General features: G+C 43.1%; 1 protein-coding gene and 1 non-coding gene across 4 annotated transcripts in view; one reads left to right on the forward strand and one right to left on the reverse strand.

Annotated features, from left to right (window-relative positions):
- Nucleotides 1-951: 951 nt before the first annotated feature.
- On the reverse strand, nucleotides 952-1,094 carry MIR8954 (microRNA mir-8954). Its single transcript, NR_127951.1, has one exon. It is a non-coding gene; the product is annotated as a microRNA mir-8954 (primary transcript).
- Nucleotides 1,095-2,001: 907 nt separating this feature from the next.
- Nucleotides 2,002-25,052, forward strand: part of EVL (Enah/Vasp-like) — a 160,325-nt gene continuing 137,274 nt past the window's right edge. The window contains exon 1 of one of the 3 annotated variants that reach the window (XM_023628388.2): nucleotides 2,002-2,245. In XM_023628388.2, the coding sequence (XP_023484156.1) occupies nucleotides 2,241-2,245 (5 nt within the window). In that variant the 5' untranslated portion in view covers nucleotides 2,002-2,240. Of the gene's footprint in view, nucleotides 2,246-16,841; nucleotides 16,949-25,052 lie in introns of those variants that run through there. The other 2 variants (XM_070249265.1, XM_070249262.1) reach the window with 2 other exon arrangements.

The raw sequence follows: 25,052 nt of genomic DNA on the forward strand, positions 1-25,052 counted from the left end.
TTAGTTTTAGGGCACAAGTAGCCCCTACCTGTCCCTCTCAGCCCCTCTCGCTGCTCATGAAGCCCTCTGAGGAACAAACATCGGATGCAAGAAACGACCTCTCCCGGAGCCGGACACAGTTGATGTCATGAATTCCCTGGCTGATGTTAAGCCACTTTCCCTTTCTCAATGTTCCATGCCCCTACCCTTTACCTAGAGAAGGATTTGCAGATCCTTTCCAGCATCTGTATTCTCTGATCCTCCTCAAAGGAACTCGAATGTCCTTGTTGTTCTAGGGGATTGGTGGTTAGCAGGAAAGGTTGGTAGCGGGTATGTGGCCGTCACCTTTATATTTCCCCACGAACCTTCTTCCAGTTACAAGACTAACACCTTGTCAGACTCCAAGGCAGCAGAGAAAGTGCCCAATCTGGAGTTCAGAGTGGGCCACATGCTTCCATAAACCAGGCTGAGAACAAACAGGCCAATAGCCCTGGGGCTCTTCGGATAGTCAGATATGCACCGACCGGGGGGTAACACTGCCTCTGCAGAGCACACCTGGACGTCTCCAAGTGGCCTGGGGCTTGTCTATTTCAGTAATTTTCAGGGAATAACAAGTCTCTTCTGTAGCAGAGCCAATCTTGACCCTGGGAATAGAGGACAAATAAGGTTAGGAGGGGCTGAAACCCTCTGGAGCTGTTAACAGGACTACAGGGGACCAAGGTGCCCTTTTGTTTGAAGACTCCTGCTCAAACAGCGGATAGAAAGTGGAAATGTGACAACCAGTCTCTGAGCATCTCTGATGACAAGTGGATGGTGAGGGAGGGGAGAGGGGACAGGCAGGGGGATAAACCGGCAGAGACCCAACCTGCAATCGGTGAGGATGATGTTCCACTGCAGCAAACTCGAATGGAAGGCGCTGGGATTCTGAGTCAGAAAACCCCTGGCATGAGAACTGGCTCCACCACTTCCTGTATTTTGGGCAAAACCACGTAACTCACAAAGCCTCTTCTCAGTCGGGGCCAGGAGTAAAACAGCCGCCCTCCACTGCCCTCCTGCTCTACGCCAGACACCGCCAAACGCTTGATACGCTCTTGTTCAGACCCAATTGTTTAAGAGGTAGATGTGATTTCAACGTTGCTGTGATAGAGTGAAAAGGAGCATTAGCGGTGACACTGAGAAAACACAATGAACTGTGTGTCTGCTTTAGGAAGGATGGGGGTTTAACAAGCAGAGACAGCTGGACGACCTAGTGTTGTCACTGTGATTTTTCACAAGATGCGGTTTTGGGGCGCCAGAGGCGGCCCTTGTTGGGCTGGGGAAGGACCTTCAGGTACTATCAAAAAGCTGCGACTCCAGATCCCAGCCTTGGCTCTTTATTTACAAAAAGAAGGGTCAGCCGTTGGTGACCCCGACGCCCCTCGGATCGGGTGGCCCGCTGCGTCCGAGCAGGCGGAGCACACAGCAGGGCGGGGAAATGGGGATCTTCGGGCCACTGCACAAGGACGCCGGCGCACTAAGCAGCCTTTGTGAGTGCGTGGGGCGACCCGAGCGGGCAGGGGGCGCAGCGCTCCACGTGCCGACCCGACGCCCCGCCCCTTTAGACCCCGCCCCACCCACGGCCCCACCCCTCACCGCTCGCCCGTCCTCCGAAGCCCCGCCCCTCGCGGCCCGCCCCGCCCCCGCAGCCGCTGGCGCCCCTCTCCCGGAGGCGCGGGCTGTGGGGCCCCGCGCCTTTTGTGTCTGGCTCGGACCGCCGCGCGCGTTCTCCCCTCAGCCGCCGCGGGCGGAGGGACGCGCGCGCGCCCACTCCCCTCAGCGGGCGGAGGACGCACCGCCTCAGTCTCGGCCCGCGGGCTGAGCTCCCCTGCGCGCACCCTCCGGTCCCGCCCTCGGCGGACCCGGAGCCGCCCGCGCCCGCCCGGGGGCCACCGCCCCCAGTCTCGGGAGGGCGCGCGCTCCCCCCACCCACGGCGGGCCGGGCCCCGGCGGCGCTCGCCCCCTCCCCGCCCTCCGGCGGCGCGCGCACACGCCGGCCCGGGCACGCGCCCGCCAAGATGGCAGGGGCCGGGGCCCAGCTGTCAGGCGCCGCCGCCGCCGCCGGCCGTCCCCGCAGCTAGCGGCCCCGACGCCCGCCCCGAGAAGATGAGCCCCCGCCGCCCGCCGCAGCCCAGCGAGACGCGGAGCCGCCGCGCGCGGGGCCGGCTCCCCCGCTAACGCCCGCGCCGCGCCCCCGGCCCCGCGCGCCCGCCCCGGCAGCGACAATGAGGTGAGTCGGCGGGCGCCGCGCGGGACGGCGTCTGGGGGCTCGGGGGCGCCGGGAGGGCCGCGGCCGGGTGGGCGGCGTTCCGGAGCCGCGCGGGGGCGGCCTTTGCCCCCGGCGGGAGGCGCTCGGCGGGGGCGGGGGTCTGCGGCGGGGGAGTCCGACCCCCGCGGGCATCAGTGGCGGCGTCCGGCCGCGCGGTGGCCCAAGCTGCGGGGGCGGCGCTCGGTGCCTTCCAGCCGCGGGGGGTCCGGCGCGAAGCCCCTCGCCCTCCCTCCCGGGCTCCCCGTCGGCCGGGGCTCGGAGCCCGCTTTCGCCTTCCGCGCGGCGGGAGTTTCCTTCCACCCGGAGCCGCTCCCCTTCCCGGCCCCTTTTCTTTTCTTCTTGCACGCCCGTGGAGTGCAAGACCCCAAGTCACTGCGCATTGATTTATCGCCCACCCCGGGGCGGGAGGTATCTGCTGGTCCTCCGGTCAGGAAATAAAACACTGCCAGCGCCCAGGAGCCCGGAGTTCCTTCGCCCGAGGTAGCCCCATCCTGACTTTTGGGGGAATAATCGTTTCCGTGCCTTTTTTTTCTGTAATTTAACCTTCTAAACACATATCCCATAAAAACTTAAGGGTCTGTAGTTTCATTTTGCCTGATTATGGAAGTTTACATAAATGAAATAATACGATATATATTCTTTTGTGTCTGGCATCTTTCACTCAAGCGGCTTTGAGGGTCATCCGGTCTGTTCTAACTGTTCATTTTTATTGGTCTGTAGTATGAATATCCACGGTTTATCCAGTCCACGGTCCCGTAGACGTTTGAGTTGTTTCTGGCTTTTGGCTATTAATAATAACGCTGTTATGAGTATTCTTATGTCTCCTGGTGCATTCCTTTCTGTTGGGAAGATACCGAGCAGTGGCATTTCTAGGTCAAAAGACATGCATATCTTCAGCCTTAGTCGATAATGCCAAGTTTCCGAAGTGTTTGTACCAGAGTACACTTCTCCCAGCAAGTGTATGAGAGTTCTTGTGCTCCACATCCTTGTCAACACTTGGTCTTGTCAGTCTTCAATTTTAGCCATTCTGGTGACCGTAAAATGGTGTCCCATCGTGTTTTTAAATTGCAGTTTCTTGTTGACTATTGAGGTTGAACATCTTTTCATGTTTTTTGAGATCCTCTTTGATGAAGTGCCTGTGCAGATGTCTTGCCCAGTTTTCCTTTGGGATTTACCTGTGTTTCTCTTCCTAATTTGTAGGACTTCTCTTCCAAAGTCAAGAAGATAGTTTCCTATAAGGTCTAGAAGTCTTACTGCTTTGCCTTTCAAATTAAGCTCTATAGTCCATTTGGAATTGATTTTTGTATAACTTGTGAAAAAGGGGTCAAATTTCATTTTTACCAGGACCATTTATTCAGCACTGTTTATCAAAAAGGTCTTTTCCCCAAGGCTCTGCAGTGCCACCTTTGTCATCTTCCAGTTTTCTGTTTAGAGTCATGTTTTTCCAGCTGAAGAACACCCTTTAGTATTCCATTGGTCCAGGTTAGCTGGTGACAAATTCTTAACAGTGTTTGTTTGCAAATGTCATTATTGAGCCTTCATTTTTTAAAAACAACTTTATGGAGATATAATTCGCATATCATAAAGTTTACCCATTTAAAATGTACAGGTCAATGGTTTTTAGTATTTTCACAGAGTTACGCAACCATTACCACAACCCAATTTTAGAACATTTTCCTCCATTTTTGAAGGGTCTTTTTGGTAGTTACAGAATTCTTGGTTTGCCATTGTTTTCTTTTAGCACTTTAAAGATGTCTTATTATCTCTAACTTGGATTGTTTCTGTTGAGAAGTCGCTTGTCAGTCTGTTGTTCCTTTGAAAGTACGATCATGCTCCACTGATGATGCTTTGGTCAACGACGGACTGACTATACGACGGTGGCCCCATAAGGCTAGTGCCATCTAGCCTTGGTGTGTAATAGCCTCTACCATCTAGGTTTGTGTAAGTACACTGGGTGATACTTGGACGGTGACGAAATTACCTGATGATGCATTTCTTACAACTTCTTCCAGTCATCAAGCAACGCATGGCTGTAGTCTTTTTCTCTGACTGCTTTTAAGGTGTTCTCTTTGTCTTTGGTTTTCAGCAGTTTTTCTATGCTGTCTCTAGGTTTTTTTTGTCTTTTCTTTTGCTTATACAGGCATACCTCAGAGATTCTGCAGATTTGATTCCAGACCACCACAAAAAAGCGAATATCCCAATACGAGTCACATGAATTTTTTAGTTTCCCAGTACATATAAAAGTTATAGTTACACTATACTGTAGTCTATTAAGTATGCAATAGTGTTATGTCTAAAAAAATGTACATACCTTAGTTAAAAAATACTTTATTGCTAAAAAGTGATAACCATCACCTCAGCCTTCAGTGAGTCATAGTCTTTTTGTTGGTGGAGAGTCTTGTAGAAAACACAATTATTTGGGAAGCGCAGTAAAGCAAGTGCAGTAAAAGGATGTATGCCTGTAATTGGGATGCTTAGGGCGTCTTGAATCTGTGGCTTCATGTCTTTCATTAGTTTTGCAAGTCATCAGCCGTTTGTACTTCAAATATTGCTTCTGGCCCATTCTCTCTCACTTTTCTTTCTGGGACTACAATTATACATATTAGATCATTTTGTTATATCCTGTGTCTCTTAACTTTTCTTCTGTGTTTTCTGTTTGTCTCTCTGTGCTTCGTTCTGGATATCTCCTCACTCATCTTGTTCTCTTCTGCTATAAATAATTTGCTGTTACACCTATTGAGTTTTTAATTTCAGTTATTATATATTTTTTTGATTTCTTTAATTTCCATTTGGTTGTCTTTTTTATAGTTTCCAGTTATCTGCCAAAATTATTAATCTTGTCTTTTATTTCCTTGAATATAGTATTATAATTATCTTAAAGTTTGTCTGATTATGACAATATTCATGAATCATTTCCAATGTCTGTTTCTCTTGGTTTTCATTCCTATTGTCTCCTTAAATGCCTGCTTGTTTTGTGTGTATGTGTGCTGGACCTCATATTTGCAAAGTTGTTTGTAGAAATGATTTGAGGCCTGAGATGTTGTTTTTCTCTTCCAGAGATAATTCACATTTGTTTAGTCAGGCAAATGGGGCACTTACAATCTGGAGTCACTTCAGTGGAGTCTCGGGCGTTGAGACGTTTCTAAGAGGAGCTGCAGTCCTTGTGGGAGCCAGCCTGTTGTGTTCCGCTCTGTTCCTTGTGTTCAGCTCTTCACCAGCCCCACCTCTCCCCAACCCAGCACAAGCTTTCAGCGTGCCCTTTGGAACTGGCAAACACACCCAGGGAAGAGTAGCCCCAAATACTGAGCTTCCCGTCCTGAGCCTCTCACATGCCTTCCTCCCCCAAGCCTCCAAGCAGATGTTTATTAGGTCTTTTCCCTGCTTTTCTAGTTCTCTTCAGCTGGAAGATTGTTCTGGTTTACTTAGTCCATGGTTACTGGAAGCAAAAATCCCTGATGTATGCATGTTAGGGGCAGTTTGAGTCCATATTCAATTCTGAAGGAGATTTAAGCTGCCAGGTTACAGAAGTGGTGGAGAATAATAACACCTGTTTTCTTGTGTTATGTCATAACTATGTTAGATTGTCTCAGTTTGTGAAATGCTCTTAGAATCAAGATAATTTTCAGAATAAATCTTTATTTCCTCTTAATATATAACTAATTGAAAAAGTGACAGTTTAGTTCAGAGCGTTATTGTGAAGCAGGTGCTTTCCTCTCTTCTTTCCATATTCATTTCTTTCTCTTGATATCTTTGTTAAAAATTATTCTCTATCTGGTCCTCTTGAATAGAACATTGAATTTTTTGATCAATAAAAGCATAATAGCAGTCTCAGATCCCATTCTTTTGGATCAGATAAAAAGGCATGAATGTACAAATGAAAGTTCTTAGATGATTTTTCCAAAATGAATCATTCAGTTATTTTTTTCTATAAGTCATTTGTTTTTTACAAAGGTTTTTTTAAAACGCTGCTGACCATTTAACAAGGTTCTCTGTCGCAGACTGTTTGTAGTTAAACATTTCTATGTGCATGTTTGCATGTACTTCCTGTGCTTGGCTTTTGCAGATGGACCTAAATGAGTCAAGGGGATCTATTCATTACCTCTGTCATCAACTCACTCGATTTGGATATTTATAAGCAATTTGGTTCATCCATGAAAAACACTTTCTGTTTTGTTCATTCGTGAATTTTTTAAACGAAAAATAATGCATCATTTTTCTTCCTAGGTAATCTCGTGGGAGCACTTAGAAGTGACCTATTGATAAAGGTCTGAAATGTAGTCTCCAGCTGTCCCCCTTAAGGAGTGTCTCGGAGGGACATAAGGCTGGCAATGCATTCCAACAAATAAACTGAACATCTGAGGCCCATGTCCACATATTTTAGCAGAAAAGCCCTGTTGAATCAAATTACTTGGATAACTAAGGCTGTGTCTGAGTTTTTCTGTATTCTCTAGACTACTGCCTGAATTATTATCCCTTTCCTAACAGACCTTCTGTATTTTCCTGTCTTCATTCAGAAATCATTTTTTGAGTGCATACTGTTGCCTGACAGTGGATGAAGTAGGTGAGGAGGTGCAGGGGACCAGACCTTTCCCTCCCGCAAATAGCTCTCATCCCTAAAGATTTACAGAAATCTACTAGATCGCTTGCTGCATCCTTTTTTCTACTTCAAACAAACAAACAAAAGAAAACACCTATATACACAATATACTATATATTTCTGTTTATATATTTTAGTCATTTATCTGTTGGGGATGTTCTCTTATGTGAATTTCCCTATCTGCCTTTTATCTTTTAAAGATTTGATGTATAGAAGTTTAAGATTTTTATGTCATTAAGTCATTTTCTATGTGACTTTTACATCATTTCTTATATTTAAAATAGCATTCTTCCAGAAGTTTGGTAAGCATTAAGTTGTTTTTCTGTTTTATATATAAAATTTGTTAACAGTTCATCCTTCAAATTGTCTGGAATAGGAGGTGAAGATCAAAATTACATTTTTCTTCAAAATTGCTGATCAGATACTTGACTATATCAGTAGCTATATGGCAGAGATATCAGGAATGTTTTCTAAGTTGGATGGCAGTACAAATATCTGGATCCCAAAGTCCTCTCCAGGGGTGCATGATTGCAGGTAATCACTTCTGAATGTGGATCAGCTCCAATCCTCAGAAAGCTTGCCTTCCCCCACCAGGGCCAGCCTTATATGTGTAAGGCATGGCCAGTCTAGCATCTTGCAGTCTGGTTATGTGCCAAGGAACCACCTCGTCTGGGCCAAGGGCACTTTATCAGTCTTGGAGTGATACAGAATGCAGTGTGATTACAGGGTACGGTATAAGATACAGAGACACAAACACAGTCCTTGTTTGTCACCGTTACCCTGCACTAAGGTAACACATTTGGGTCCAAGTACTTATCTGAACTTAGTGCTATGGAATGGGGACAAGGGAGCATTTCTCCAGTTGTCTTTAGAAGTCATGCTAGGGAGACAGCTGTAGGGCTTCTGTGTGTCTCTCTTTCTAGGCTCTCTTCTGCTGTTCCATCTGCCTGGTTTTAGGCCAGTGCCATTACCATATTTATATTTACCTTGTGGATGATGATTTTTAATATGAGCGACATCATCCTTTTGTTAAAGTAATGTCGTTTTGAATTTTGCTGGTTTGGTAGTTTTGTTTGTATCTAGTTATATAAGCGTAAGAAATTTAAACTTAGTTTTGTAATTGTACATAAATAAGCTGCGTGAAAATAAATTAAATCAGCATTGTTTCACATAGAGATTTTTTCCCTTTAAAGGAAATCTCTACACTCCCCGAGTTTGAACTTAGAATAGAGTATCAGCTTGATGACTCCGAGTTGTTAAATGGCTGTGTCCTCAGTGCTGCGTAATGTGATGATAGCTTGGAAAAGAGCGCCTCCAGCGACATCAGAGTGCCTGGAAAGGGCAGTGGTCCCCTCAGCTAACAGCTGTAGGTAGAGTTTTCTCTTTCCTAACCTGGAAGCAGAAGAGCCCCATAGAAATAATTTCTAGTGGCAATTTTCTCTTACTTTTTAGAAATTGTGTTTTCTGATTTAAATATATGTATTTAATATGGAGAATTTAAAAACATAGAAAAGTATAAAGAAGACAATAAGAATAAGCATTGATCTTGCAGTTTAGGGATAACCACATTAAATGTGGGGTGTCATTTCTTTATCTTTTTCATATGTAAGTGTAACATTTTCACAAAATTGATATTATACTGTATATTTGTATTGGACATTTTATGTTTACCATGTATATATTTCTCCTTTGTTAAATATTCATTGAAAATGTTTTAAATAACTGAATAATAGTCTATCAGATGATATGTCATAAGTTATTTACCGGTACCCCAATTTTGGAACAGTTAGCTTGTTTCTAGTATTTCATCATTGTAAATAACACAGTGTCTGTGCACATAAATCTCAGGGTGCATCTCTGATTATTTCCTTAAGATAAATTAGCAAAACAGTGTTATTACTGCTACGAAAGGGTATAAACATTTAAAGACTATCAGTACATATTATCAGAATGTTAATTTTAAACAAACAGATAAAGTTAATGAAAGGAAGTTTAATCTTGGTCTCAACTTGGAGGTTCTCTCCCAAAAGCAAAGGGCTAGGAAAGGAATCAGAAGTAAGTGGTGTGGTTCCATCTGTACACCAGTTGGGGGAGCCCTGGCCCCAATCCCTCTCTTGGAAGGGTGTAGGAAGGCGGGCTCAGTCTTTGTCTTTAAGGCCGTGTGAAAGACATCTTCTCCTCCTCAGTTTAGAGTTACCGTAGGTATGTGAATGGACTTTTTTTTTTAATTGTGAATCGGGCCCATTTTGCCCCTGTATTCTGAGCAGCCTGGATTTTAGAGCTAGGCCGACCTGGCTTCGGCCTCAGAGCCACTCTTTAACAGCTGACGGACTTGCAGCAAACTACTTAACCTTCATGAGCCTCCATTTTTCTCAGATATAAATGAGGACAGTCCTACTTCCTTCTCAGGATTCTGTGAGGATCAAATGGGAATACATAAAAAGTTCTTAGCGTATGGTGTTCACCAAGGGTTATTTACCTCCCCCACCCCAATTTGTTACATCTAAGAGGAAGATAAACCCTGGAAAGTCTGGGACAATTTGTTTTCAAATATTCAGCCCTTTTGTCAGATCACTATATAACTTATCTACTATATGTGATAATTTTTTGGTTTAGAAACAACAGTTGCTATTGATGCTTCAGCTTGTGAAAAAGATTCAGAGACATTCTCTATAAAAGACAGAAAATGGAACTTTTGAAATATAGACCAAATAGGAGGTATGTTTTTTGGAGGTAGAGGAGGTAATTATACCAGAAAATTAAAATTAAGAAATATTTACTGCAGTTGAACACATTTAGCTGTGAAATTCATGGAAGCCATAGCAGAAAGGGCAACGCGCACTGACACGTGCCTCTCGTTGTGTAGTACAACAGAGACATGCCTGTGTAGAGCACTGAAGACGTGTTTTCTGAGTATCTTAGTGACAGTGGACAACTTGCCTTACACAGTTTGGTTTTGGAAGCCTCTTGCCTACCTTCTCCAGTGCTTTCCCCCTTGTGATGTATTTGCTGTGGGCCCCTTCCTTAAAACCTGCCAGCAACCTTAAACCTTATCTGGGTCCTGCTCTCCACTGTGGGCTGTCTTTGTGGAGCTGTGTCTATTGCTCTGATCTTCTCTTCTCCCTTCTCTCTCAGAGCATCCTTAAGTAAGAAAAGATCTGATAGGCTAATTCAGGAGTTGACCAAAACTACTTCCTTTGCCTCTTCACTTTGCTAACTTCTTAGCCTTTGAATCTTAATTTAAATGTCACTTCCTCAGAGAGGCATTCCTTGACCCCTACTCTGTTATTTGCCTCCATGGCATCCCCTGTTTCCTCTTCTGTAACTCTTTTATTTGTAATTACTTACATTTTTCCTCCTGTACTTCGTAAAGGATTATGCCTGTTTTGATCTCTGTTGGATCCCTAGAGCCTACTGCTGTGCCTGGCCCTTGGTAAATGCTTAATAAATATTGACACTGCCACCTATACCTAAAATGCGTGGTAAATTACGGCGGTCATTCCGTCTTGGCATGGGTCCTTCCAAGTACAACATTCCAAGCCCCACCCCCAGCAGCTGGAGCTGGCATCCAAGATGAAAGCTATTTCATTATGTGCTTAGGGAATTCATGCATTACTGGGGTGACAGTGCTTTGAGTTATCTTACGTGGCACATTTGTTATATTCATGATTTATGACTGTTGGTGTTGACCTTGATCACCTGGCTGAAGTAGTGTTTGTCAGGTTTCATTATTGTAAAGTTACTCTTTAGTTCCCCTTTTCATACTGCCCTCTTTTCAAGAAAGTCACTCTGCACAGCCCACACTTACGGAGTAAGGAGTTATGCCCCTCCTGATGAATGCTTTTAAAATTGTTATAATTAAGCATTTATTTTTATGTATATTAAAAAAAAATAAGTGGATCGAATCCATGGTATTTTAACTGGTTTCCCCAGAAAGCTGTACCTTAGACAAAGGCTCATGCAAGAGGAGTTTTGGAGGGCAGTGTTACCTCTGGGAGCAGGAGTGAGGGGGGGAGTGAGGAGCAAGGAGGGGGAGCCAGTGCAAACATTCATGTTGGTTATGCTCCTGCTATAAGCCAGCTAACTGGCTGCTCCGTGGCACAGGACTGACATTTGGGGGGAGAAGGAGAGAAGCATATACCCTTAGCTGCTGTCTTCACTTGACAAAGGATCGCCTCGCCAGGAATCGCCCCTGCACCTAGAGTTGTTCAGGCGTGGGTAAGAGGGGATGCTCCGGGCACCCCCTGGGGCAGCAGCAGAGCACCCTGAAGCAGGGGGCAGGAAGCAGGTCAGAGCCTGAGCAAAACTGGTTGCCTCCAGGGTGGCTGGAGTAAGAAACAGAGAAGGCTGGCGGAGCTGAAATGTTGCAGAAGAGGTGCTCCGAGCACGTGATTTTGTGGATATTGTTACTAGATAGAAAGTAAATAGATTTCTTTTTTTTCAGTCTTTTCACTCATTGCTTCTTGATTTTCAGTCATAGCTGGAAAGTCTTCTGTGCTCTCAGCTTGAATTCGCTTATGGTTTTTCTCATACTTGTGTAGTTTCTTTTTTTTTTCTTTTTACTTGTTCAAACCTTTAAATCTCTGATCCATTTGGAATGAAATATATGGTTTGAGGACTGGAGCCAATCTTATCCTCTTCCATATAGTTTTTCAGTTATCCAAATACTGCTTATTAAAAATTCCATTTTCTCCTGGTGTTTTGAGATGTCTTCTTTCACCATATTTAATTAATTTGACCTATTTCTTGATTTTCTATTATGTTCCATTGGTCTGTATTTATTCATATGCCAATACCTCACTTTCAGTTAAAGCGGCTCTGTAATATGTTTTAATATTTAGTAGGGCTAATACTTTGTTATTGCTCTAGAGAGTTGATTTTAAAGAAGAGCACTCATGTTAAACAGACATGACAAAAACCATGAATGACCAAAGTTTGGGAAATAGTGCTTTAACCCAAAGGACTGAATCCAGAATGGCATGATTTAGGCATCTGTACGCCCCTTGGGGACAATTCTCATTTATGACATGACACATATGGCTTTTGAATGTGAATCCAAGGAGGCCTGAGTGAGGCCACAGGTCACTCACAGGCCATATGACTTGAGGATGGGATTGTTAGCACAGTTGAAGCACCCGCTACCCCCAGTCACCCTCCCTCCAAATTATGATGAAACCACAGTTTACTTTGGAGCTTTTGACTGGTAAAAAATACTCATTTATAAAACCCTAGAAAGTTAGATTCATAAACGTAGACATTCTCTAGGTCCAGAGGTTGTTAACCCTCACTGGGTGTCAGAATCACTTGAAAAGGCCCTCTTCTCCGCCCTCCTCCCGGTGCCAGGGCCCTACCTCAGAAATCCCCGTAGTCTGGAGGAAGGTGTTCTGTTGTTGGTGTGTTGTTTTAAGTCTTGAGGTTAAGTGTGCAGCCAGAGTTGAGAACTGCCGGCCTGGTCCTGAGGACCGGAGCAGGGCTGGATTATTGGGCACTGTAGTCCCACCCCCAGCAGTGTCCCTGAATGCAGGAAGTGCTGAATAAATGTTGGCCGAAGGATGCATGAGTCCCTCATTCCTCAGATGAGAAAACAGACAGACTCCAGAGGTCACCTGCCTAGGGCTCACAGGGAGTGGAGTAATAGGAACATGAAGCTCAGGGTTCTTGTCTCCTAGTTCTTGTCTTTTTTTCCCACTCTCCTCCATCTATATTTTCCTCTGTAGTATAGGCAAAAGTAGGCAGGAGCATTTGCTGTCTTGACTCACGTGTTGTCCATTTTTATGACCTTCATCCCAGCTCCTTCTACTCAGTACAGGAAACACTTGGGCATGAGCCTTAGACTTTGTAGTAATGAGATTGGACTGGATGAAATTTCAGCCTGTGTTCAGTGTCAGCCCACTTCTAGGTGGGGAGTGGAGAGGGACAGAGGAGAGGGAGGCAAGGGCACAGGGAACCACCATTCCTGTGTATTTGCTGGGCGCCGGCGCCGAGCCTAGGCGTTTACAGCCGTCTTGTTTTATAAAGGGAGCTCTACACCCCCAATTCCACAGTGAAGCCTGTTAGAGTTTAGATTAGAATGGATAATGACATTACTTTTGATTAATCCTTTATTTTAATTAGGGTTTTATGGTTTTCTGTTAGTCAGCAGTAATTCCAAATCTGTTTTCCCACACCCTAAACTGCTTCATCCAGTCTTAATTTGGGTAGTCCCCTGGGAAAGACTCACATTTCAAAACTGCAAAAGTTGTGGAGACCAACTAGAAAAAACTTAAATGAAATTATGAGTGATTTATGTTAGAAAGTTCCCCTCTGTCTCAGTTTAAACAAAAGTCGTGGTGAGTTGTGTTGGATTTGGGGGTTCTGCTTCTGGCAGTGCTTTGTCAGGTTGTTTGGACCAGTCCTGCTAAGAAGAAGAGAAGGTGAAAGTTAAAAACGAAAATCAATTTGAGGGCATAGCAGAGCTAGGTGGCAGAAGGGATTTGCAGAGCCACGATTTGGGAGAGGATGGACAAGCAAGCCTCACATTTGGCACTGTTTCTTCCCTTGAAGTAGTTGTCATTGCTGAAATTGTCAACGGAGAAGATAATTAGAGCTCTAGGCAGATTCATGGGACTCGGAAGATAAAAATTGGTGTTCAGAGCATGACAAGGAGGAGGAGCCCTAACAAATAACTCAGGTTTTTCTTAAAGGCTCTGCTTAGGGAGAGGGGTGAAACAGAAATAGACTGGTCCTCTCGGGAACTGAAGTACTGCTTTACTCTTCTCAATATCTGATTATATTAAGGTAACCTGGGGTCGTTTGTACCCCTGACCCACCTGCCTGTCGGAAGCAAAAGTAAATCCTCTCTGAATTATCTATAGTTTTCAGATACAGTGAATGGCACTCAATCAGAAATTATCACATGTATGAGAAGATAAGACTTAACCAAAAGCCAAGAGAAAACATAGACAATAGAACAAACATAATGAAATCATCAGACTTGGATTTTGAAAGAACTATGATTAGTCTGTTCAAGGAAATAAATCGTGTGCACCTTTCCTTGTTCATCATGGCTGTCCCAGCTCAGAGGCTAACTCAGGCTCCAGACAAGAGGGTTTATTGTTTGTCTGTGGTGGACAGGTGTCTGCCACTTGTCCTCGGCTGTATTTGCATGCTTGCAAACATCTTTGCTTAATCCCATACTAGGTAGCTTTGAGGATGGGACGGGAGAGAAATTGGACTGATGGTCACAGGCTTTTAGAACTTAGAGCTAGAAGACCCCCCTGGAGGTCAGCACTTTGACCTTAAGCTTTTTATCGTTGACAGGGGTATACATTGTGATTGATTTAGGCCATCTAAACACATGTGGATCTTGTTTATACCATAAAGGTGGTGTCAATTAATGTAAACATGATTTCTGTAAATGTGAGTACTTTAAAAATATTTTAAATTTACTATAGTAAATATAATTTTTTTAAAGTATAGGCTTCTCTGTATTATACATACGTAACTTCTCCTTATTTATCTCTTTTCATGTATCATATCTGCTTAAATTTTTACTTGAAAGATGTATATTGTGACCTACCATATGCAAGACAGTGGGGTTAGGGATAGGGCTACAGACACAAGTGAGAGTCGGGCCTTAAGGAATATAGAGCCAAGAAGGGGAGCATGTGGCAGAAAGTGCCAGAAAAGAGGTATGAGGAATGCAATTTTTATTGATTGATTGATTTTTATTATTATTTTTGCATTTGCAGTGGGCCTAGGGGAACTGGCAGAATTTTGCCTAGGCTACGTGATATTATCTTCTGTTCTGGTTCTTCCCTTTTGTAGTTCTTTGAACTGGTTTATTCTTTCTTCCAAATTGGCTTTTCAGTTGCTTGAAGACAATGGTCTTCAGAAAATCTTGCCTTATCTTAGTTATATGTCCTCAGTTCTTCCAGTTACTTATGATTTAGCTCTAATAAGTGTCCTTTTTGAGGCCTTCCTTTCACTGACCTGCTGAAGTCCCATTAGCAATTTAAACATTTAAATTCTTTAACTTTGGCTTGAACACAGAAGGATGTTGTGCCCGGCACACAAATAAAATCCTTTATGCACAATAGAAACATACCATACCTCTGAGCCTATGTGCCCGTAGACAGGTCAAAATCAAATGTATCCACTGGTACTGCTTCCTTGTGCCAGCTGAGATTTCTAACGGAGCAGCTTTAGGGTACTGTGTATAAACACTTCTTTTCCTGAGAAGAAGGAAAATGCTCTCCTTGATTTGTGTCACTATGCAAAATAGAACTGTAAGCAACAGACTGAATCAGCTAAAGAAAGAGTCCCAAATAGAAGAGCAGCACTAGAAAGAGAGCCAGCTGGTCCCTTCACAAGAGCAAAGAGTGCCATGCTTCAGAGTGTCCAATTCTGTGGATGAGGAGGCAGCATGATTGTGAATCTCACAGATGGATAATCATTCACCAAATATTTATTGACTTTGCTGTGCTGTTCCTGGGCTGTGAGTAGAAGACGTGGTTCTCTGTACATGTAGCTTAGTCCCAAGGAGATAGAGCACAGGTACCTCAAGTTCAACATGTCTAAAACGGGGCTCACTACTGCTACACTTATGAGCAATTGATTTTTGACCAGGATGCCAAGACAATTCAATGGAGGAAAAATAGCCTTTGCAACAAATGCTGGGACAACTGAATGTCCACAAACAAAAGAACAAGGTTGAACCCCTGCCTCACACCATATACAAGAGTTAACTCAAAATCGATTATGAGCTTAAATGTAAGAACTAAAACTTTAAAAATCTTATAGGAGAAAATATAAGAGTAAAGCTTAATGGCTTTGGGTTAGGCAGTAGTTTCTTAGAAATGACACCAAAACACACATGATAAAAGAAAAAAAGTAGGTAAATTGGATTTCATCAAAATTGAAAACTTAGGTGCTACAAACCATGCTATTAGGAAAGTGACAAGACAACCCACAGAAGGGAGGAAAATATTTGCACATCATATATCTGATAAGGGACATATCTAGAATATGTAAAGAGTTAGAACTCAATAATGGAAAGACAAGTAACCAAGTTTAAAAATGGGCTAATATCTAAATGGACGCTTCACCATAGAAGATATACAAATGGCCAGTAAGCACATGGAAAGGTGCTTAGCATCATTAGACATGAGGAAATGCCAACCAAAACCACAATGAGATACCACTTCACACATTAGGATGGTTAGAATAAAAAAGACGGATAATAACTAATGCTAGTGAGGATGTGGATACCTTTACACATTGGGTAAGTGGCTATGTGGATAAATCTCATATTGGAGCCCTCTTACATTGCTGGAGAGAATGTAAAAGAGTGCAGTCACTTTGGAAAACAGTTTGGCAGTTCTTCAAAATGTTAAACATAGAGTTTCCCTGTGTCTCAGCATTTCCACTCCCAGGCATATACTCGAGAGAAATTAAAACATACATCCATACAAAATTTATTCACAAATGTTCATAGGAGCATTATTCATAATAGCCAAACAGTGGAAACAACCCAGATGTCTATGCACTGATGAATGGATCAACAAAATGCAGTGTGTCCATACAGTGGAATATTATTCAGCAATGAAAAGGAATGAAGTACCGATACTGATACAATGTGGATGAGCCTGGAAAACGTGATGCTAAGTGTATGAAACCAGTTACTAAAGACCACATATATGATTCCATTCATATGGAGTGTTCAGAAAGGGCAAATCTGTAGAGACAGAAAGTAGATTAGTAGTGAGAATGAGGAGTGGCTGCTAATGGGTCTAAGGCTTCTTTTGGGGATCATGAGAACATTCTAAAATTAGATTGCAGTGTTGGGCATAGCATGTTGTGTATATACTAAAAAAACATTGACGTATAGTTTAAATGGGTGAATTTTATTAAATAAAAATCAGTTTCTCAGTAAGTATGTTTTTTAAAAAAAACAACTGAACTCACTGCTTTCCTTCCCAGACTTGTCTCCTTCCAGAATCCTCATTCTCAGTGTGGTGTCCTCTGTGATCCAAAATAGAAACTTGGAAGCTTGATGGAGTCATTCAGTTCCCTCTCGTCACATCCAGGTGGACATGTCATTATCATTTCTTCCTGCTTAAAATCTCTTTGTCCCCTTCTCTCCAGAGCCATGATACTGATCTAAGTCAGGTCTTCATCATTATTAAAATGCCATAATTACATTACACTTTTGTTCTCTACCTCTTAAAATGTCTCCTCTGCACTTTGTTAAATTGTTAATAATCGAATCTGAGTTAGTAGTCCCTTCCTTAGTTTCTTCAGGATATTTCTATGTCTTTCTGGATAAAGTCATGACTCCCTAGCATAGTATGTAAAGTTATTCGTGAACTGGCCTCTCTCTGCCTCTCCATATTGATTTCCTCTGTTCTCCATATTATAAGAAACTTCCCCACATGCGTTTTTTTCATATGATATTCCTCCTGATTGTAATGCCACATTTCAGATTATCAGCAGCCACATGTAGCAGTTGACTGCCATGTTAGCACAGATTATAGAACACTTCCATCATTGCATCATAAGCACTCAGTAAATATTTGTTGAACGAATGAATGTAATCATAGCTATTATTTATGACAGGCATTGACCCAACTTCTGGTTTAATATTTTCAGTGGTAAGGTGTTCCTTGGGTTATGAGGCAGCAATTGGATTACTAAACCAGCCCTAGCTATCTCTTCATCCTTTTTGTTACACTTACCTGATATTTGCTTCTCTGAAATTTCTACTGATTGATTCAAGTTTTACATCGTCCATAACAGCACCCATGTTATTAGCATATGGCAGTCATTTCCTCGAAGTCTACTCTGCCCTAGGTTAAACACTTTGCTCACTTGAGCCTTGAATAACATAGTCAACGGACTCCAGTTTATCAGTGGTTCCTACAAATCGTTGACTCCAGATACAGTATCACCAGTGCTTTATCAACTCTAAAATTAAGGGCTTTATCAGCTTTCTTTCTGATATGTACATTTCAAGTTGTGCAGCTGTAATTGTTTCAAGTTTCTGCACCTGGCACAAAGTTCAGTGCCAGTAACAAGCCAAAAGAATTATTCATTGAATGTATGTTGTATTTAAGACTTTTAAAGATTTTTTGGAGAGCAGTATTTCCTGTCACTGAGTTTGTGATCAAATTCTAATCATTCTTGTCTGAAATTGTTTCTTGCTTCACTGCTGTTAAGGCACTTCTCTTTTTTGAATCATAAAACTATTTGATCATTGTAGAAAATTTAAGGAATGTGGATAAGCAAGAATAAGCAGAAAAGTACTCGTTACCATATCATCCAGAGACAGCCACTGTTAACTTTCTACTCTGTATCCTTCTTTTCCTATGGCCACATGTTAAAAAAAATGTATATGTCACACATTTGTACTATGCATACAGCTTTGTAACCTTTTTACTATACTGATACGTCATGTTTAATGACATATTTGTGTCATTAAATATTTTAGAGCTTAACTTTTTTCAACATTTTATTGTGCAAATTTTCAGACTCAGAAAAATTGAATTATCCAGTAAATACATATATACCCACTACCTTTTCACTGTATTTGCTTTGTTACTTCTCTAGCCACATATCCATCTCTCTCTCCTTCCATCAATTTATTTTGTGTTTTTAAGATTTTAATTTTTGTGTGTGTGTATGAGTAAGATCTGCCCTAAGCTAACATCCATTGCCACTCTTTTTTTGCTTAAGGAAGATTAGCCCTGAGCTAACATCTGTGCCAGTCTTCCTCTACTTTGTATGTGGGACACTCCCACAGCATGGCTGATGAGTGGAGTACGTCCGCACCCAGGATCTGAACCTGTGAACTCCAGGCTGCTGAAGTGGAGGATGTGGAACTTGAACCACTTGGCCACAGGGCTGGCCCCAAGAGTTTAATTTTTTAATAACTCTATGTCATTGACTGGAGGTATCTAAGTTGTTTAACCAGTCCTTATTGTTGGATATTTAGCTTTTTTTCCATTTAAATTGTGGTTTTTTTCATTGTTGTTTTGAGATTTCATTGCATAGTCTGTTTATAAGTCATTTATCAGATATGTGATTTGCAATATTTTCTCTCAGTGTGTAGCTTGCCCTTTCATTTTCTTAGAGTGTCTTGAGGCACATGTATTTTTAATTTTGATGAACTCCAGCTTACCAATATTTTCTTTTATGGATCATTCTTTGCCTACCTCAAGATCAGAGAGATTTTTCTCCTATGTTTTCTTCTAGAAGGTTTATGGTTTTAACTCTTACACTTAGTCTGTGATCCATTTTGAGTTCATTCTTGTGTATGGTGTGAGGTAAGGGTCTAAGTTCATTTTTTGCATGTAGATTTCCAGTTATTTCAGCATGATTCATTGAAAAGACTGTCCTTTCCCCACTGAGTTGTCTTAGCACCTTTGTTGAAAATCGTTTGACTATCTACTCATTCTTTTTTTTCCTTTGCTGAGGAAGATTTGCCCTGAGCTAACATCTGTGCCAGTCTTCCTCTATTTTGTATGTGGGTTGCCGCTACAGCATGGCTGCCGATGAGCGGTGTAGGTCTGCACCTGGGAACTGAACTGGGCCCACGGAAGCAGAACGTCCCAGACTTAACCACTGGGCCACAGGGCTGGCCCTGCACTCATTCATTTTTAGCTTGCTACAGCATAGAATAAATCTCTCATTTCTGTTTCATTCTGCTTTGCCTCTCTTCCTGATGGCTTCAGTCATACCAAGCCTTTTGGAAACAGTCCACTTCCCATGGTGGGTCTCATCTGGATTGTTGATGATGGGTGGCAGAGGTATGAGAGTTGTAAAGAATCGAGAAAATACGAGTGGGAGGGTTCGCTGCTTCTTGCCCCTTCTCCCTTCCACCGAGGTTGGTTATTTGCCTAGGAAAGTAAGTGATGACTATATAACGATATCTAATTGGTGAAAGTCTCACAAGAACAGCAATTGAATAAACGCTTTGGCTATGAAAAAACATCTTCTGGCATGTGGTAGGATATTAGCAAAGCTAAGAAAACTTCCGTAAGGCTAAACGTTAGTTTGTCCCATACTTTCTCTTTTGAAGTCAGCTTTCTCTGGGAAATAATTTAATCCCTTTCTATAGTTTGTGAAAATGTGATAAAATGTGAGCTCTGAGTTCAAAAGTGCAGCTTGGTAAGAAGATCTGAACTCTGTTTCTTTATTAATGTGCTTAATAGTCATAACAACAACAATAGCTTGTATTCAGGAGTATTTTTCACGTCAGGCACTGTTCTAACCGCTTAACACGCATTGCTCATCGAATCTTTGCAGGAAGCCCAGAAGTAGTTGCTATTACTGCTCTCTTTTAATGGGGAGAGGCCTAAGGCACAGAGGGACAAGTGACTTGCCTGTTTGGTTGGAAATCACGGGCCCCAGCAGGTCCCAGGCTGTGGCGTCACAGTACCATGTTGCTCACAGCCTCACAGCACTGGGGTTCCAGGTAAACCTGTTTAACCTGCACTCTAGGCCTTCAGTTTATGCTCGATGTTCCTCGTCTTTGTTAGCATGTTCACTTTTTTCATCACTTGTAAACATAGTTGTTTGCCTAAGTAAACTCCTTTGCTGTTTCTTGTATGGCTAACATAGATATCTGGCTTCTCATTGAGAACTTCAAGCTTTCAGGAAGTTAGGAAGCCAGAAGAAAAGGATAATGTGGATGTTTAGTCGGCACAATTGAGTCTCTTTTGTCCATTGTTATTCTTGCCGAAAGGGCAGGGCGATGGCTGTCCTGTGCATGTGAGTGAGCGTGTGGGCTCATCTTCATGTAGTAAAGGTCAGGAGACTGGGGTGTTTTACTGCCACAGTTGGGCACGAGGTATTTGCTCAATGTCCGTTGACCAGGATGCAGGATTTTGATTCTGGGAGAGGAAGGGATTAGGACCAGGAGGGTACTGGGAATGGAGATGAGAGTAATGGAGATAGATTTGAAGTCAGTCATTTGAGGAAGCGAGTGAAGAGAGCGCTGGGCTTGGATTCAGGGCAGAGAGGGTCTAGGCTTGGCTCTGCCTGAGCTCACTGGTGATACTGGTAAATCACTAACCTCCTCTCAGCCTCATCATTACCCTCTGTTTGTGAAAGGAGGGGATTGACCTCAGTGATGTCTAAGAACCCTTCCGCTTTGGTAGTCTCTGGTTCTGTGCCTCTTTGACTCAGGAGAACAGACCTTTTTGGGGTGTGAAACATCCAAAATTAGGGCAGAACAAGTCACGCGGGGCCATAAACATAAATATCTCCTTTTCTTGGTTGTTTGTGTTAGGGAGAAGTGATCCTGATGTAGGCAAACTCCAAACTCTCCTCCCTGGTGTCAGCCTCTGGCCCTCCTCTTGATTAAGTAGGGTTGAAGGTGCAGCTTTACCTTCCTCTCTCCTCACCTTTCCCAAAGGAAAATACTACTTACAGTTCCCTTTCTCTCATCAAGCATGGTTTTTGGGAATGTGAAACTTGACTTTGATGGAGTTCACTTAACCTCTTGGATCCATCGTTTGCCCTCTGCAAAATAGGGAGAGTAATGCCTGCTTGGCCTACCATGGCAGGTGATTCTTTGGCTGAAGAAAGCAACGCTTTTATGAGAGGTGCTTTTAAAGGATTCTGTAAATGTTATATATTATCAACATGCTACACAGTGGGACCATAGATGTGCCAGTTATGTAAGGGTGTCAGCTGGTGGCACCTCAGATCAGTTAGCACTTTCTCTTAAACAGTGAGAAGAAGCAGGAGTTGCTGTCTTTATCATTGGGAGAACAAAACGGAGATCACAGGCACCCAGCTCATGTGCTACCTCGCTCATCCTGTGCTGTGCAGTCAGAACAACGGGCTGAACCAGACCAGGGTTTCTTGGGAAGCAGTGAGTCAGTCAGATCGAGGTAAACTTTATTTCCAGGTAGACAGGGACTAGGCTCTTCTGGGAAAGCTCAGTAAATTGTTACTAATTAATAAAATCTGCATGTTTGTCAGAATTTAGAGGCTACCTAAGTTTAGTTTATTGGAGCCAAGAGGCTATAAAATAAACTGCCCCAAAAAATTCCCATAATAATCATAGTAAGTTTTCTTTTTTCTTTTCTCTTTTTGTTTTTTTTTAAAGATTGGCCCTAAGCTAACATCTGATGCCAAACTTTTTTTTTTTTCCTTCTTCTTCTTCTTCCCAAAGCCCCCCAGTACATGATTGTATATTCTAGTTGCAGGTCATTCTGGTTCTGCTGTGTGGGATGCTGCCTCAGCATGGCTTGATGAGCAGTGCTAGGTCTGTGCCATGGATCCGAACCGGCAAAACCCCAGACCGCCGAAGGGGAGCGTGGGAACTTAACCACTCGGCCACAGGGCCGGCCCCTAAGTTTTCTTATTTATACTATACAACAAGCTTTTACCTAATTATCTGATCATCCCAAGAGGTAGGTGAGCATGATTCTCGTTTTCTAGGTGAGAAAACTGAGGCTCAGAGAAACAGCTCATCCACCGTCACACAGTTTGTCATGGGCAAACCTGGAACCGGGGGAAAGAACTCGTTTTTATTGAACTTCTCCTAAATGCAAACTGCTTTCATATTTACTATCTCATTTAATTCATATGATAGTCATATGAATTGGTACAGTCCCATTGTATGGATGAGGAAACTGGAGGTCAGGGGGGTTAAAAATAAATTGTTCAAGTTAACAGCTAGGAAGTTGCAGAGCTGATGTTTAAATCCAGCTGTGTTTGCCTCCAGAACTCAATACTGCTGCACTGTATTGCGTCTCAATTCATATGTTCCTCCATTCATGCAACAAATGTCTGTTACATGCCTCGCAGCGTTCCAGGCCGAGGAGCTGACTCTCCCCAGCTTCGCCTTTCTATTTCCTGTGGATCTCTAATTTGAGATATTGCCTATCACATTAATGCTATTGGAATAGAGAGTGTCGTCTTATTGTCCAATTGTCTGTATGCTGGGAAGGTATGTATAAAATTGTGTTATTGTTTTTATAAAAATCATACCCATTCATTATAAAAATTAAGCAACAGAGAAAAGTACAAAAAAATAAAGTGCAAATGACTAGAGATGTCAATCCCCTGGAGATAAGCAGTTGATAGCACTTTGGCTAGTATGCTTCCAGACATCTCTTTATGCACATAGATACACACACGCATAATAATAATGGAACAGCTGTGTTTACCAAGCTGTTCCACAGTGGCTCTGGGTTGAACAGCTTCACATGCATCATATCATTTGACTTTCACCAAAACCCTATGAGATAATAGTGTTACCCCATTTTACTCAGAAGGAAACTGATGTTTAGAACAGTGAAGTAATTTGTCCGAAGTCAAGTAATGGTGAGCTCTCTGAATCTAAAGACCAAGCTTGTAACTACTGTGCTATGTTGTATAAAATATATGTGGTTTGCCTAAATGAGAATACACTGTGTATACTTTTCTATAACTTACTTCTCTGTTTGATTTGTGGAGGTGTTTATTCAACAATAATTCATAAATTGTAATAATCCTCTAATATGTTTTTACTCAGTAATGGTAATGCCTCTGCAATCAGTGAAGGTCTGTGTTTATAATGACTCTTTGTAAATACTATACTTTATTTGACCAATCCCTTGTTGGTAGATATTTAGTTATTTCCAGTTTTTTGCTGTTTTGTCATACAGGAATAAACATCTTTGTGCCCTTTCTTTTGGTTTTAACTTGTTGTCTATAGTGGTTAAGGGTACAGACTCGAGTCAGGCAGCCTACGTCTGAGTATGATTAGCCGGCCACTTTTGGACTGTAATGTTGGGCAAATTATTTTATCTCTCTGTTCCTCAGGTTCCTCATCTGTAAAATGGGAGAAATAATAGAACCTAACTCCGTGCCGCTTCCCCGGGATTCAGTTAACTGACCCCCGTAAAGTAGGTGGGGCAGTGGCTGGGACACAGTTGCTGCTCCGTAAGTGTCAGCCCCTCCCTGTGGGGTGGGGGGTGGTGGGGATAGGAGTTCACTTGAAGTGCCACGGATCACGTCTGGGGAGATGTCTGGGTCCCTCCAGCTTACGGTGAAGAGGGGAGCACCTTCAGAGGGTGACTCTCTTGCCCTGTGAGGCCATCGGCATGAAAGTTTCTGTTTTCTGGGATCAGCAAATGCACTCGGGGCAAAAAGGGGCTGCTGCGCTCATTTGCCTTTTTAGACTCTTTTTTTTCTCTTCCATTTTAGCCTAGAAATTCCTTACTGTCTTGACAGCAATTTGATGCCTTTAGAGGTGTTGTTTGTTTCTCAGCTGTTTTTCCTGGCTTTTGTGGTTATTTTCACTAGAAGCGTTCATCTCTAAAAGCTTATTCACCATTACTGGCAATGGGAAGTGGCTCTGACTCTCTCTTTAAATTTCAGTGCTGATCTGTAAGCTTTAGTCACATCGTGGCACTCCTGGAAGACGATAATACTTGTGTGGCACACTCAGGAATTGGATGTAGCTGCTTGCGGTGAGAGTGACTGGCTTCGGGGGCTGGGGCTCTGGCCTCACAGACAGTGGGGGCTCTGGATGCCAGCTCACCTTGCCTAGTGGAGACACACCAACTGGGGAGCACAGCTTGAGTGGATGCAGTTGTGAAGAGAGCTAAAGCTCCAGCTAAAGGGACCAGATGCTTTCTAGAGAGAGACCGCAACACTGACAACTTTTCCTCTCTCTTCTGCCCTCCCAGTAGTACATATAGAGCTGTCTTTCTCCACCTCGGCACCATTGACATTTTGGGCCAGATAACTCTTTGTTGTGGGGGACTGCCTGCACACAGTAGGATGTTTAGCATCATCCCTGGCCTCTACCACCAGATGCCAGTAGCACTCTCCCCCCCCCCCCCCACATTATGACAGCTAAAATTATCTACAAGACAGTGCCGAATGTCCCCTGGGGGCAGAATCACCCCCCAGCTGAGAATCGCTGGTGTTAGAGCAGTCAGTGGTTCTCGAACTTTGGCATGCATCAGAATTCCCTGGAGAGCTTATGAAAACACAGGTTGCTGGATTCCTCCCGAAGTCTCTAATTCAGTTAGTCTGGGGAGGGGGCTGAGAATTTTCAATATGACGAGCTCCCAGGTGATGCTGATTTGGCTGGTGGACGACCCTACTTTTTTTTAGATTGGCCCTGAGCTAACATCTGCTGCCAGTCTTTTTTTTTCCCTTCTTCTTCTCCTCTCCAAAGCCCCCCAG

This window comes from Equus caballus, chromosome 24, assembly GCF_041296265.1.
Source record: "Equus caballus isolate H_3958 breed thoroughbred chromosome 24, TB-T2T, whole genome shotgun sequence".
NCBI lineage: Eukaryota > Metazoa > Chordata > Mammalia > Perissodactyla > Equidae > Equus > Equus caballus.